The sequence below is a fragment of the Mauremys reevesii genome, linkage group 10 (assembly GCF_016161935.1).
Source record: "Mauremys reevesii isolate NIE-2019 linkage group 10, ASM1616193v1, whole genome shotgun sequence".
In the NCBI taxonomy this organism is placed as follows: domain Eukaryota; kingdom Metazoa; phylum Chordata; order Testudines; family Geoemydidae; genus Mauremys; species Mauremys reevesii.
Genome location: NC_052632.1, coordinates 29,607,833 through 29,621,684, shown reverse-complemented (window position 1 = coordinate 29,621,684; position 13,852 = coordinate 29,607,833). Strand labels below are relative to the sequence as shown.

General features: G+C 45.4%; 1 protein-coding gene across 2 annotated transcripts in view; it reads left to right on the top strand.

The window, feature by feature from the left end:
- MTMR10 (myotubularin related protein 10) overlaps positions 1-13,852 on the top strand; it is a 65,063-nt gene that overhangs the window by 37,417 nt on the left and 13,794 nt on the right. For both annotated transcript variants that reach the window (XM_039492024.1, XM_039492025.1), the window contains exon 6: positions 10,655-10,745. In XM_039492024.1, coding sequence (XP_039347958.1) covers positions 10,655-10,745 — 91 coding nt within the window. The remainder of the gene's footprint in view (positions 1-10,654; positions 10,746-13,852) is intronic.

The following is a 13,852-nucleotide window of genomic DNA, read 5'->3' as shown; positions in this document are numbered from 1 at the left end:
AAAGATATGATCTTTGTTGGGACCTCCAAGGCATGTATGTCTTTAGAGTCTTTGGAGACATGGGCCCCTGGAGTGATTTCTCAAAATGAAACAGTTAAGTAAATTAAAAAAAAAAAATCTGTATTTTAGTGTTTCTCATAGGGCCTTTTTAAAATGTGTAGGGTGTATGAGATCTATATTATATACACAATCACATAATTAAACAGTAGTAGAAAATACTGTGCAATTCAATAATTTAACATGCATGCATAAACAAAGATTCTGAAATGAGAAAAAAAACCGCAACTTAATCTTCAGTGTGTAGAAATAGTTAGATCTTACCTGTTATCTGTTACCCGGGGTTCTTTCAACCCAAAGCTCTTGGTAACTTTACTCTACGAGGAGGTGTCAGGAAATAAATCAGGGACACACGGCTGTCCGACCGATAGATGGCTGGCACAAACAGGACAACACGAGTGCTTTCACTTAAAGCTAAACTTTACTAGTCTCAAGCACTTATACACGTCCGCAACAAGTTAATAAAACACCCCCAACCCTTGATAATTACCAAAGCTGAGTGTGGCTCTCGAGTGACACAGCGGCAGGCTTCCGGTGGCCAAATCTTCCGTCTGCCAGTAGGGACTGCAAGATGTATCCAGAGGGAGAGTCCAAATGAGTCCCACTTTTTCCCCTTATTTATACACTAGTAATAGAATGACATGTCCTTTTAAAGAAACCTTGTTAAGTAAGCAGTTTCAAGCAAGAGGTTCCTTCTGATTATTGATTAACCAGGTGTGGGTTTTTCCAGAGTCTGCAGCTCTGAGACCCCAATAGACATTCTTGCTCTTTTAAAATGCATGTATCAGCAACTTCAACACAGTTCTTATCAGGAAGGATGCGGGGTCAAACTGCCCTTTCTGTGGAACCCCAAAACCCCCTCCCCTCCTGCCTTGGTCAAACTGAGTTTGCTGAATGGCCAATTTTCAGCTTGCTGACTAGGTTGCTTTTTAACAATAAGCCATAGTGGTTTTAGGCACTTTACTTGTTTGTCAAAGTCTCCCCGTACAATCTACACTATCTGTATTGTTACATACAAATCAAATAGATGCTGCATATAATTGGCCTTTATGGGTTTGTCTACACTGCAGTAAAACAGATGTGACTGGCGGGTGTCAGCTGACTTGGGCTGAGGCTGCAGGGCTATAAAATTACAGTGTAGACGTCCACTCATAGGGTCCAAGAGCCCAGGTTCCAGCCCAAGCCCAGCATTTGCACTGCAATTTTATATCCCTACAGTCTGGGCCCCAGGAACCCATGTGGGTGTCTTATTGCAGTGTAGACAGATCCTATGAATTACTACACAGTGGTAGAAAACTGTCTTAGCATTTTAAATTGGACTGCTCATGGCATAAGAGCTATGGACAGTTGTCTGAGGCTACAACACTAAGAGCTAGGGGTCTGATTCCCAGTCACATAGACGCACTTGAGCTAACTCTCATCTGAACTAGCACCCTAAAAATAGTAGCATCACTGCAATAGCATGGGCAGTGACCACAACTGTGCTAGCCATCCTGAGTTCAGATCTGCCTGAACCTCTTGATGAGCTCATTGCTTCTAGCACTTGCTGCCATTGTCAGTGCTACCACGGCTGCCGTGTTATTTTTACCATGCTAGCTCAGATGAGAGCTAACATGGGTACCGCTACGTGAGCTGGAATCACACCCCTAACTTGGAGTGTAGATGTAGCCTGTGTGTTGGGGTCAAGAAGGTTATTTTTTCATTGTGCCAGAAGAGTATTTGCAAGTATGGAACATTAATAAACTATATTCATGGAACTTGAGTCAGTCCTTGTTACATGCCTTTCCATCGGCAAACCTCTACCTGGAGTGGACAGTTCAGTGCCATGGGGGGCCTGCATCCTGCTAGTGAAACCATAAAAGCAGATGGTGTGGGCTGAGGAGTTGAATGGCCTGCACAACCAGGGGATGTGTTTGTCTGGTACATGCTTCCTGCAGCTTCCTCTAATGGGATGGCTAAGGAGCTTGGATCCTAAATTAGAGTTATTCTTCTCTGTTAGAAGTGTGGTGGGGAAGGTTGCAGTGCAAACATCACCTGCGTTTCCATGATGTGGCATTGCTCTTGGGGCAACGCTGGTACAAGGAGATGCAATTTGCACAGTGAGCATTGATAGGGGTAATTAAGTCCACTGTTTTTACTTTTTATTCTACAGTCTCTCCTGTAAGTGAAAACTGTTCTCCTGTTTTTTAAATGTTTCTGAATATCTTTGGTTTTGCACAATTGCACTTGGCAAAAATACTGAGCGTTTATCAGTTTGATACAAGAACACTTCCTGTAAAACATGTTTGTCTTCCAGTTTGAGCTTTCAGCTTCTGACTGCATTCTGCTGAGGTCTATGGAATTTGCTTGTCTTTAAAGTCCCAGACAGTAAAGCTACTGTATGGAGTTGCAGAGTCAGGAATAAATAGAACACAAATACGGCTTTAGTGCTTGTTAGCAAATAAATTGTTGTTTGATGGGCTGTGTTAATTTCACTGGTCTAAAATTCCAACTGAAGATTGTAGCAGAACAAAATGTCAGTATTTATATTGAAGAAAGAAAGGCCATGACTCTACACTCTGATCAGCACAGGTGGACTACTGCACCTGCGAGACACTTTATTCACTTCATTGGGGGTTTCTATTGATGCCACAGTTCGCCTGTCAGAATCGGGGCCTGAATTGGCAGTTGCTGTTCTATGTGTTTCAGTTGTTTGCTTCATGGTATATGAAAACTGACTTAAATCTTATCTAATTTTAATAAAAATTTCAGCTTTTAGGTTTTGCATGTGTTCCAGAGGGAAATCAAAGGTGATTTTTAAAGATTGTTTATATATGTATTCATGGTGATTTGGGATCTTAAATAATTGCTTTTGTTTTCAACTCAAAAATTACAAGAACATTTGTTTACATGTTAAAACAGAACTAGACAGGCGGGCAGGCATGACCTGGCGGTGGGGGAAGCAGGCAGGTGAGGAGCAGAGGGGGCTGAGGAGGCGAGCGGGCGGGCAGTGATGGTGGTGGAGAGGTAGGTGAGCCAGTGCCGGGAGAAGGAGACTGAGGAGGGGAGCGGGTGGCGGGGGGTGAGGAGGCGAGCCCGGGAGGTCGGGGGCTGAGGAGGCGGGCAGGCAGTGGCAGCGGGGGCTGAGGCGGCGGGGGAGGGGGGGCTGAGGAGGCAAGCAGGGGGGCTTTATACTTGGGAGGGGGTCAGGAGGCAAGCGGCGAGTTGGTGGTTGACCTGTTCTACTGATCTTGTCTCTCATAAAAATTGGTCCTTTTTGCTGCTTTTCTCTGGGCTGGGGGTTGTCCCAATGATGTTAAGAGGCAGTGATGAGCTGCCAAAATCTTAACAACCGGTTCCCTATAAAAAGTTCTGATTTAAGGGGGAGAGAGCGGGGGAGGGGCCGGGGCAGGGGGAGACATACTAGTGGGGCCGGGGGCCCCTGCAAGGCCTGGGGCAAATTGCCCCACTTGCCCCCTCGGCAGCCCTAGAGCTTGCAGCTCCCTCCCCACTTACCTTGCCGGCAGCTCAAAGCAGCAGGACGACTCCAGAGCCCAGCTGAGCTGCCCAGCTGAGCTGCCCAGCTGGTGCCGGCGGCTGGCCACGCTGCAGCTGGGGGGAAGCAGGGGAAGGGCTGGGGGAGCCTCAGCCTCCCCAGCTGGGAATCCTGGGAGCAACAGGATGGTCTGGCCTGTGGACCGGAGTTCTTTGCCCACTCCCTGGCCATTTAACAACCGGTTCTCCACGGAGGTCTAATTTTAGCAACCGGTTCTTGGGAACCTGTGGGAACCGGCTCCAGCTCACCACTGCTAAGAGGGGTTCCCAAAGGAAGGTGCTTGCTTCTAACCCCCAAGGCCATTAGTATGTCTGCTCTTCTCTCCCCGTTCAGCCCACTTGACAAGTTTAATTGTCCTTTGTCTGGCTCCCACCCCTCTCCAAGGGTTGTAGCTCTCTGGAGGTGCTGCCTTCCACGCCTTCCTCAGTCACACCTCATTCATTCAACAGGGCAATCGATTACAAAGTGGGGGGAAGATCTTATTCTACTTCTAGCAAAAATACTTTTTTCCGTTTACCTTAATTATACTACCTTAAGGGCCCGCTATAACATATTATCAAGGTTCAATACCGCTGTTTTGGCGGGGTGGTGCTGGGGAAGGAGACTTTGTTTCCACAGGGCGGGCGGCGCGTGGGGGGAGGGGTTGTTTCCACAGGGCCAGGCGGCACTGGGGGAGTGTTGTGTTTCGGGGGGGGGGGGCTGGGCGGTGCTGGGGGAGGTGTTGGGGGGGGCGGAGCGGTGAGTTTCAGCCCTCGGCTGTTTTCTTTGGAGTAATATGGCCCTTGCTGCTTTATGCGTTGTGCAGGCCTGACATAAAGTATATCAAAATTTCACATGCATGACTTCTAGCAATTCAAATGGAGGTATCCGTTTTTTGTGATGGCTAATGGCCTTTCCTACTCTTGGAACTCTGTGAAATAGCTGAAATAGTTTTCTAAATGGCGTATACTAATCAGTATTGTAATGAGCCCCATGTTTCACTTTGAGTTTAAGCACTTTTAAAGAAATGGACCAACCCTCCTCCTCCACCTGTTTAAAAAAAAAAAAAAGCCCGAACAAGAATCTGCTTAATTAAGTAAACAGTTTCAAAGCCCCATGCTAAGTAACTTTCCACTGACTCCTTGAGACTGGAATGACATCAGACTGGACCTGTTTTGTACTGTAGTTTCATTGTTGAACTGAAAACAGTAATATAGGAGAAGAGGTATAGGGAACTGTTTCTTTAAAAGGATTTGAATGACATTTATAGTGTGCAAAAAATAGTTTGCAATTAGTCAGTATGCAGCTATTGAAAGTTGGTTCTACAAATAGTGATTGTTCTCATCAAAAGTCAAATCAAAATGAAAATATAGCCACTCAAGTTCCTTTTATGCACAGAATGCATAAGGACTAGAAATACTGTAGTATTCCCCACACAGAGTTAAGTCTGAATGTGCTCTCTGACTTTTCTGAGGCATCGTGCCATCAGTTGTATTAACCCCTTAATGGCCTGTTCCAGCAATCTTGTTTTCCTGTGTATGACTACAAGAAAATTTCCCCCATAACATGTGAAACAAAACACAAGAGACCTTTCTCAGCCTCTTGGAAGCAAAGAATGTTTGTTTGTTTTTAAATAGTGTCCTAAATGTACCTATCTCTGCTGTACAGGGGTTAAAATGTAGCAAAATAAAGAGGTAGTAGGCAAAATTTAATGAAGTACAAAAGAGTACCTAATAGGGTGGGGTGTGATTTTTCTAGTGGTGATGCCTGCAGTTGTAATTCTGTGTATTTGTGTCACCATCCTGTAACGTAACCCAAACTGGGCCACATGAGCTAATAGTCATACTTATGATCTTCACCCTTAAAATTACATTAACTTGATGATGTCTCTTTGCTATTGAATAGGACTACTTAGTATAAGTCTTAATATAGGTTTAAGACTTTACTCATTATAAAACCTTTAACAGAATAATTTTTGACAAGTCCAAGGGGCGATACTGTATTTATTGTATGTTTGAGATGTGAAGAGGCACAGCATACATGGCTAAGTTCCATTTCCTCATCCATGAGGCTGAAAATCAGAAATGGTGAGCACCTACAACTTCAGTGTAGTAATATCAGTACAATATTCAGTAATATTAGTGCACTCAGTACCTGTGAAAATCTGGCCCACTGTATTACTTTTCATATGTAATTTGATACAAGTTTGAATACACAAATAATTAAAAGTGTATCGCTTTATAAAAAGTACTTTTGCCTCTCAAAATCTAGCTCCCTATCTTAATGTTTAGATCAGGGATGGGGAACCATTAACCCACCGAAAAAACCACTCAGCCCACACACAGCCTTGTGGGGGAGGGGAGGTACAGAGAGTCAGGGTTTCCCCTAGGCCAGGCCTGCACAACTCGTAAAGCGGCGAGGGCCACGTTACTCCAAAGAAAACAGCCAAGGGCCGAAACCTCCCGGCCCCGCAGAAACACCCCGCCCCAGGGCCGTCCAGCCCTGCAGAAACAAACCCTCCTTCCCCAGCGCTGCCCCACCAAAACAGCTGTGGGCCAAAAAGGAAGGTTGGGGGTGGGGAGGTGATACTTTATTTTAAATCAACCGGGGGCTCCCAGCTGAAGAGGTGGCTGGGAGCCCTCAGGGTCAAATTAAAGGGCTCGGGGCTCCGGCGGCTGGGGGAACCCGGCAGGGCCGCCTTTAGGTTTTTTGCTGCCCCAAGCAAAAAAAAATTTGACTGCCCCCCCGTCCCAGCCCTGGGCTCCCCCCGTACCCTCCTGCTGCCCCAATCCTGGGCTCTCCCCCCACCCACACACACCCCCTGCCGCCCCAGCGCTGAGCTTCCCCCTTTCCTCCCCACCAGTGCCCTCCCTCCACCCTGCTGCTGCCCCAGCCCTGGGCTCCCCCCCACCAGTGCCCCCCCGCACCTCCTGCCGCCCCAGCCCTGGGTCACTGGTAACTCGCTCACAGGGCAGGTCATTCAGCAGGAATTTTGGATGTGCACAAAACACAGACAGGATTGGTTCCCATATGGGTACAGAGCTGCAGTAAAGTGGAACAATTTTCAGCTTGTGAGATTGGAGGATATCTGGATGCATATTATAAGACTGTCCTCCATAAATGAGGAAAAGTTGAGGTGCCTTTATTATTCTTTTGTTCCACTCTTTCTTTCTATGGGGAATTTGCCAATGCAATATCACTGTCTTCCTTTTAAACAAACAAAAAGGCAATGGCTGTTGAAAATAGCAATTCCAGTGCTAATAAGCATTTCTTGCTCAATTTTATCCTGCTTTTTCTACAGCAAGTTACAGTGGATCAGTATATTTGATTTAGGAGAAATGAAGTAAAAGCTGCCCAAACTGAGCTTGAGCACTCCTGAATTCTGAGGTGTTCAAATCTGGAAGGCAGGTGCTGGGGGGAGGGGTCCTGTGGGCTCCACGGGGGAGTATGGCAGCAACTGTCTGGAGCTGCATGGAGCCAGACACGCTGGTCTGAGTGGCACGGTAAGGGGGCTGAGGGTTGGCGAAGGGGTAGGGGGTTCCAGAGGGCAGTCAAGGGTCAGGGAGCAGGGGTTATTGGATGGGGCAGAGGTTCAGGGGGGCAGTCAGGGGACAGGCAGCAGTAGGATAGGCATGGGAGTCCCAGGGGTTTATCAGGGGACAGGTAGGGGGTGGGGTCCTGGGGAAAGTTGGGTGGGTCTCAGGCGGGGGCAGTTGGGGACAAGGAGAGGGGAGGGTTTGATGGGGGCTGGGGTCCCGAGGAGCAGTTGGGGCGGGGGTCTGGGGAGGGGGCACTCGGGGGACAAGGAGCAGCAGCATTTAGAGGGGGGTGGGGTCCTGGGGGGCAGTTGGGGCAGGGGTCCGGGGAGGGGGCAAACAGCGGCCACGTGCCGGGATTCAAACGGCTCTGGGCTGCCCGCAGCCACGGGCAGCCCAGCTGGGAATCTCTGTGGGCAGCCCAGAGCCCTTTGACTCCCTGCGGCTGGGGATTTAAAGGGCTCTGGGCTCCCCTCCGCTGCGGGCAGCCCAGAGCCTTCTGACTCCCGGCCCCGGCTGAGATTTAAAGGGCTCTGCGCTCCCCACAGTTGCCGGCAGCCCAGAGCTCTTTGCTTCCCAGCCGCGGCTGGGATTCAAAGGGCTCTGGGGTGCCCGCAGAGCACCGTGTGAAGGGGATTTAGAATCCCCTCGCCGGCCGCACAGTGAGGCTCTGCGGGCCGCATGCGGCCCACGGGCCGTATGTTGTGCAGGCCTGCCCTACGCTCTGGGGTAGGGCCAGAAATGAGGTGTTCAGGGTGTGGGAGAGGGCTTTAGGTTAGGGCAGGGGTTGGGGTGTGGGAGTGGGTAAGAGCTCCAGCTGGGGGTGTGGGCTCTGGTATGGGACAGGGGATGAGGGGTTTGGGGTAAACTGGGGCCAAGGGGTTTGGATTGTGGGAGGGGGATCAGGGCTGGGGCAGGGGATTGGGGTTGGAATGAGGGTGTGGGGTCCGGGAGGAAGTTAGGGTGTGGGAGGGGGTTCTGACCTGGGGCAGAGAGTTCAGGGTGTGGGCTCTGGCCGGGCAGTGCTTACCTCAGGCGGCTCCTGGTCGGTGGCACAGTAGGGCTAAGGCAGGCTCCCTGCCTGTCTTAGCTCTGCTGCCTCTGGAAGTGGCCAGCATGTCCTGCCCCTAGGCAAAGGGGCCAGGCAGCTCTGTGCAGTGCGGATGCGGCCCATGAGCCATAGGTTCCTCATCCCTGGTTTAGATAGTCTCATTGCATTTGAATGCAGTGCTATTTACTTACTAGTAAGTGTGTTTAAAAAAGATAAATAAGATAAAATTCCTCAGTGTACATTCAGTACAAGTGCTAGACATCCTGCATACACATGCAAAATCAAAAGCATCTTTAAGATGTTCAGTCCATTATCCTGTGGCCAGCAGTAGCAGAGATCCCATGCAGGAGGACTCTTCAGTGCTTTGAATGTCAAGAAACTCTCTGTAATAGGTCTCAACAGCTCCTTGCAGAGCAAAGTAGTTTTTAATAAATAAATCTTTAGTGAGATTTTTAATAACTTTGACAGGTGGAATTTCCTGAAGCTAGACTTTTGGAGTAGATTTAATGTAGTAAAATGACTTCACTTTCCTCAGATACTTCCTTTGGAGGTGAAGGAGGCATATTTTAGTAAAACAGCAAAGTCTGAGCATTTATTTGGAGAGGAGGAAGAAGGCAAACATAAAGCCTTTAAAATGAGCCCCACTTGGCACATAGGGGTATGAAAAGAGCGTTGCTCGGAAGTTATGGGGGCTTTGCTCCATTCCTGAGATTTGGCCCTTATTGTTTCCTTCTGTCCATTCTGGTCAGAAGGAAAACTATTTGTTTTTCTATGATGCTTACCCAGTTTTGCAGATAAAGAATGATGGAGCTAAATTATAACTGAAATTTAGGGCCTGCTCCTGGAATGCTTAGGACACCGTTAACTTTACTTGTGAGAATCCCTCTTGGGTTCATTGGCACTATTCAAGTGCAAACACAAATACTTGTGTTTGCAGGATCAGGCCCTAATTCTGACCCTGTGTTTTGCATAGTGTGTAGCCTTACTGAGTGAGCTTCTGTCACATTAATTTCTGATGCTGTAGTGGAAACAACTGTTTATGCTGCAGTGGTGAGGACATAAGTGTTCTACAGTTTTGGTGCTCTGCAGCAGTGCCTGTCTTAGGGTAGGGCAAGTGACTCAGCCTGGTATACTCTGATCACTAAATCATTCTTAGAAGAGATGCTGGGACTTGTCGAGTTCACAGGCATTCTTATATGGTAAGCAGGTGTTTCCTTGTCTGACTAAATATCAGTCAGCTAGAGGCGGAATTTCTAAGGGCAAGACACAAAGTTATCATCAGGCTGCTATCTGGCTCACATTGCATTTTCAAGACTATTCAGGGAATGGAGAAGACACAACTTACTGATATATCTAACTAATTATAAATCCTCATGCCTGGTCAAAACAACGCAATAGCTTGATTTTTCAGAGGGGTTGAAATTGTAAGTTGATGGGAAGCTAGAGGTGCTACGTCCCTTTGAAAAACAAGGCAGAAGTGACTATTGAGGGAGCGGGACAGGGACAGGGATAGCTTGGTGGCTTGAGCATTGGCCTGCTAAACCCAGGGTTGATAGTTCAATCCTTGAGGGGACATTTAGGGATCTGGGGCAAAAATCTGTTCAGGATGGTACTTGTCCTGCTGTGAATGCAGAGGACTGGACTCAATGACCTGTCAAGATCCCTTCCAGTTCTGTGAGATTAGGTATATCTCCATATAATAATAATAATTAATAACAGAGACAAACACTCATATCATAATGGTGATTTGGCCATTCCTTATTCCTAGATAATCCCTTTACTTCTATACCAAAAGTCTTGGAGCCATCTGTCCCCTGCATCAGTAAATGGGATTTATTTTGCTGCAGGATTGACATAACTCCTGCAGGCCTTGGAGGTAAAAACGAGAGGCTGCAGTTTCAAGAAATAATGCGAGGGTTGGGCTCTAAAATGCAAGACTAGTGATTGTTATGGTAGTGCCTAAGGACCAACCAAGAATGGAGCCCCGTTGTGCTCTTTTTCTCTATCTACTCCCCTCCTGTTTGTACAAACACCTACACACCAGCTTAGTAACTCACATCCCCTGCCTGTATGTTGTTGTCTATATGCTGAGAATTTTGAGGGGGACTCCTGTAGCTGGCTGACCTTTCTGCTAAAAATTATTAAAGCACAAATAAATTATATTAGTTAAATCATTAAATCATCTATCAGTCATAACTGCAAGTCACTCTTTATGTAAGTCAAAAATTCACCTATCTTTACTGCTATGACACTTTTTTCCTGCAAATATTAGCCAATTTAACCAAATATCAAAATATATCATAAGTCCTTCTCTCTAGTCAAATCTGGCAATATTACATCAGACCATTTTTTAATTTCAGTCTTTTGTTATATTCGTACAGTGCCATAATTCCTGGTAATCACTCCTTTTTTTATATATACAGTTTTGATTCTTACACTAAAGTACTTTTATATTCAATAATGCTGAACAGTAACAACAACATTCTTTTTTCCTAGGTGTGCCTTGCAGTAGCCCATTATTCCCAGCCAACAGATCTCCAGCTCCTCTTTGCATTTGAATATGTTGGGAAAAAATATCATAATCCAGGTAACCATGTAAATGTTTTTTTCTATTCTGTAATATGTGCATGTGTTCTAATATTAGTAAGGCTAGCTACTTTTAGCCAAAAGCAATGGCAAGAGTGTTTTGAAGTTTACTCTGGAAGGTCACTTCAATTGGTTTACGCTGCATCTGAGCCCCCTAATTTGTGTCTAAATTAATCAGTGTGATGGTAATTCATTATCAGAAACAAAACAATCTTATCTTTATCCAAAACAAAACTATCCATACCAGCCATGAGTACCATTATCTCTCATTCCATCCTTAAATCCTTCTGGTATGTGTCTATATTGATACTCTTGACACCTAGGTAATCCCCCTTCAGGCAGGTTTGTTTACCTGCCCTTCTTTTGGGAATAAGTGTCTCTTCTGGTGGTATTGCAGGAGGATTTGTGCAACTTGGGACTCCATACCTCCTTTCCTAGAGGCTTACTAGGTATAACCTCCCACTCAAATCTTCCACCACCCCTGCTGAGTTGGAGCACACCCTCTCTGCTCAAGGCCAGTCTCCAACTGAACCTTGTCAGTTAGGTAAGCTTGGAAAAGATGCCTTTGGAACTTGATTTCTAGTGTAACACTGTAAGGTCCCTGCTAGTGCTCCCCTGCCAATACACAGCTAAAAGCTACAAATTCCATCACAGTAAGCCTGCAAATATGGAAAGTGCTGTAGATGTGGTTCAGTAGCATTGACAATTTTATTTACTCTGCCATTTGCATTAGAAACAAATGATTTAACTACTCCAGAAACTGAGTGGATGTCATTAAATTACAGATCCAAATTTTCAAACATGCTTAAAAGAAGTGTTTGCTCATTTCTGTATATGCCGCATAAGCCCAGTGTGTGTGCACAAAGAGAGTTTCATATGTTACAGGTAAAAGTTGCAGAAACTTGGAAATGGGCAGTTATATAAAAAGGGGCTTAATTAAGATCCACATCCTTCCTCCAGCTGCATAGTGCCATAGTTAGCAAACTTGCAGAGAAAACCACAGCTGGGAACTGGAGAGGGGGAGGCAGATAAACAAAATGCTGGGTCCACCACAACCTCCTTAGAGCCACCTTTACCCCCTCCAGGAAATATCCATGTGCCACATGGGAACGGAAAAGGACCAGTGGCAGAGCTGCACAAAGTGGGTAAAATAAGCAGTGTGCTAATGTTGTCCCTGTAGAGTTGCAGTGAACCAATGACAGTGAAGCTAGTGGTCTTGCTCCATGGCAGTGGCTTGGAGTAGGGGGGCTGAAGAGCATTTCAGAGGGGGAAGTCCCACTGTACAGTGAGGCGTGCTCTGTGGTGGTCATGGCTGGCATTCCCTAGTCCTCTGGTCACTTTTCCAGCACTGCATTCTACCCACTCTGCACCCCTGCCTGTCCCATGGAAAATGGAAGCTGCAGTGTCTGTCCATTATTTCTTCCCCTTCTCTGTGCTTTTGCACAGAAGAACATCATATGGGTTATATTGCATTGTTTTTTCTTCTCAGTGCATTTTCACCACATGGATTAATAATATTAGTATTTCCCACTGTGAAAAGACAACACAAAAATCACACAATTGAGCTTTTTTTCTCACCTGCCCTGAAACTACTGGAGTTTTAATCATGAAAGGAGGAGGGGGGAATTATTGCATGCATATATATTTCACTGTTCTGATTTCAAGTAAAAGTTGAAGTTCTCCCAATCCCCTCCTGATCCCTTTACTCCGTCTTCCCCTCCCCCACCCCCAAAAAAGAAAAAATATTGTGAGCAAAGGGCCAGATTCTTAAATGTACTGGGAGTTGGGCACCTAACCTGCTCAGACACTTTTGAAAATCCCACTAACTGCCTATCTGCATCTCTAGGCACCTAATTACCTTTGAAATCTGGTTCCAAATCTTTTGCAGGATTCTTAATGTTGTATGTTTTGTCTTTAATGTGTGGGTGAATATAGAGCTTTTTAAAATATGGGACTAATAGAACTGGCTTGACATTTTGGTAAGCTTCCTTGCAGGGTTTTGTCAGTGTGCATCAGTGCCCAGCCTGCAGCATCTCCTGCTGTTCCACTTCTGGGCCTACTGGACAGAGACTATCACTACTGGTATCAAGCTATGTGATGATTTTTGTGATACACACAGATGATGATAGGATGAGGTTATCAAATTAATTTTAATGTATGACCTAGTCTCAAACTTTGACCAGATCTGCAGGAACTTGTCCATGTCCTATTTATTTCATAAAACATTTAGGAAATAAAAAGAGGAAGCATAAACAAATGATCTGGGCATCAGCATTATTTTTATGGCAATGAGAGAAATTTAAAAGGACTGCTTTAGTACGAATTCTTGAACATAACTTTGTTCATGTTAAATTCTAATTTAAATTTCTTTAAGCCATCTGGAAACCAGCAAATTAGCTTTTGAGGTGCCATTTGTTCAGGGGTGTAATCTCAATTCCCCCCTCCCCTAACCTATTTATTTTACATAAAAGATACCATGGTGGTTGCCATACTAGAAATTTGTGTATACATAGATAATCAGAGAATTAGTAGAGGATTAAAGCTTTGGCCTATTTAAATAACTGTATACTGGGTGTTAATTGAATAGCCTTTAGGAACCTTACTACTACTTCTATCTTGATTTTTGGCATAGGCTTCTTTTGGAAAGCATAAAAAAAGAGAGTGCTTCAGTACCACTGAAAAGATTAAATCGTTGATGTATAAACAGCAGGCAAAGATTTACAGGGGCAATGATATGGCCATAATCCTGCAGTCTGATCTGCTTGGACAGATCCTTATGCCCTTACAGACTCCCATTACAGGCAAAAGAGGCTGCACATATGGATCAGATTATAAAACTAGGGCTAAATTTGTGTCATTCGTTTACAACTAAAATCAAATTAACTCAAAGTTTCAAGAAACAAAATGTAATTCCACTGAGCATGGTTGATCACCTTCTTGTCATATAAGGAGAGAACAAGTATCATGCTATAACATTCTAGCCTGTAGAACCAAGGCTGTTCTACATAATACACATCAGGATGAGTAATTTATTGTGACAAGTTAGTAAGACCTAAACAATTTTTACCCTAGTTCTTTGTATTAATAACAACAAAAATTATCAACAGC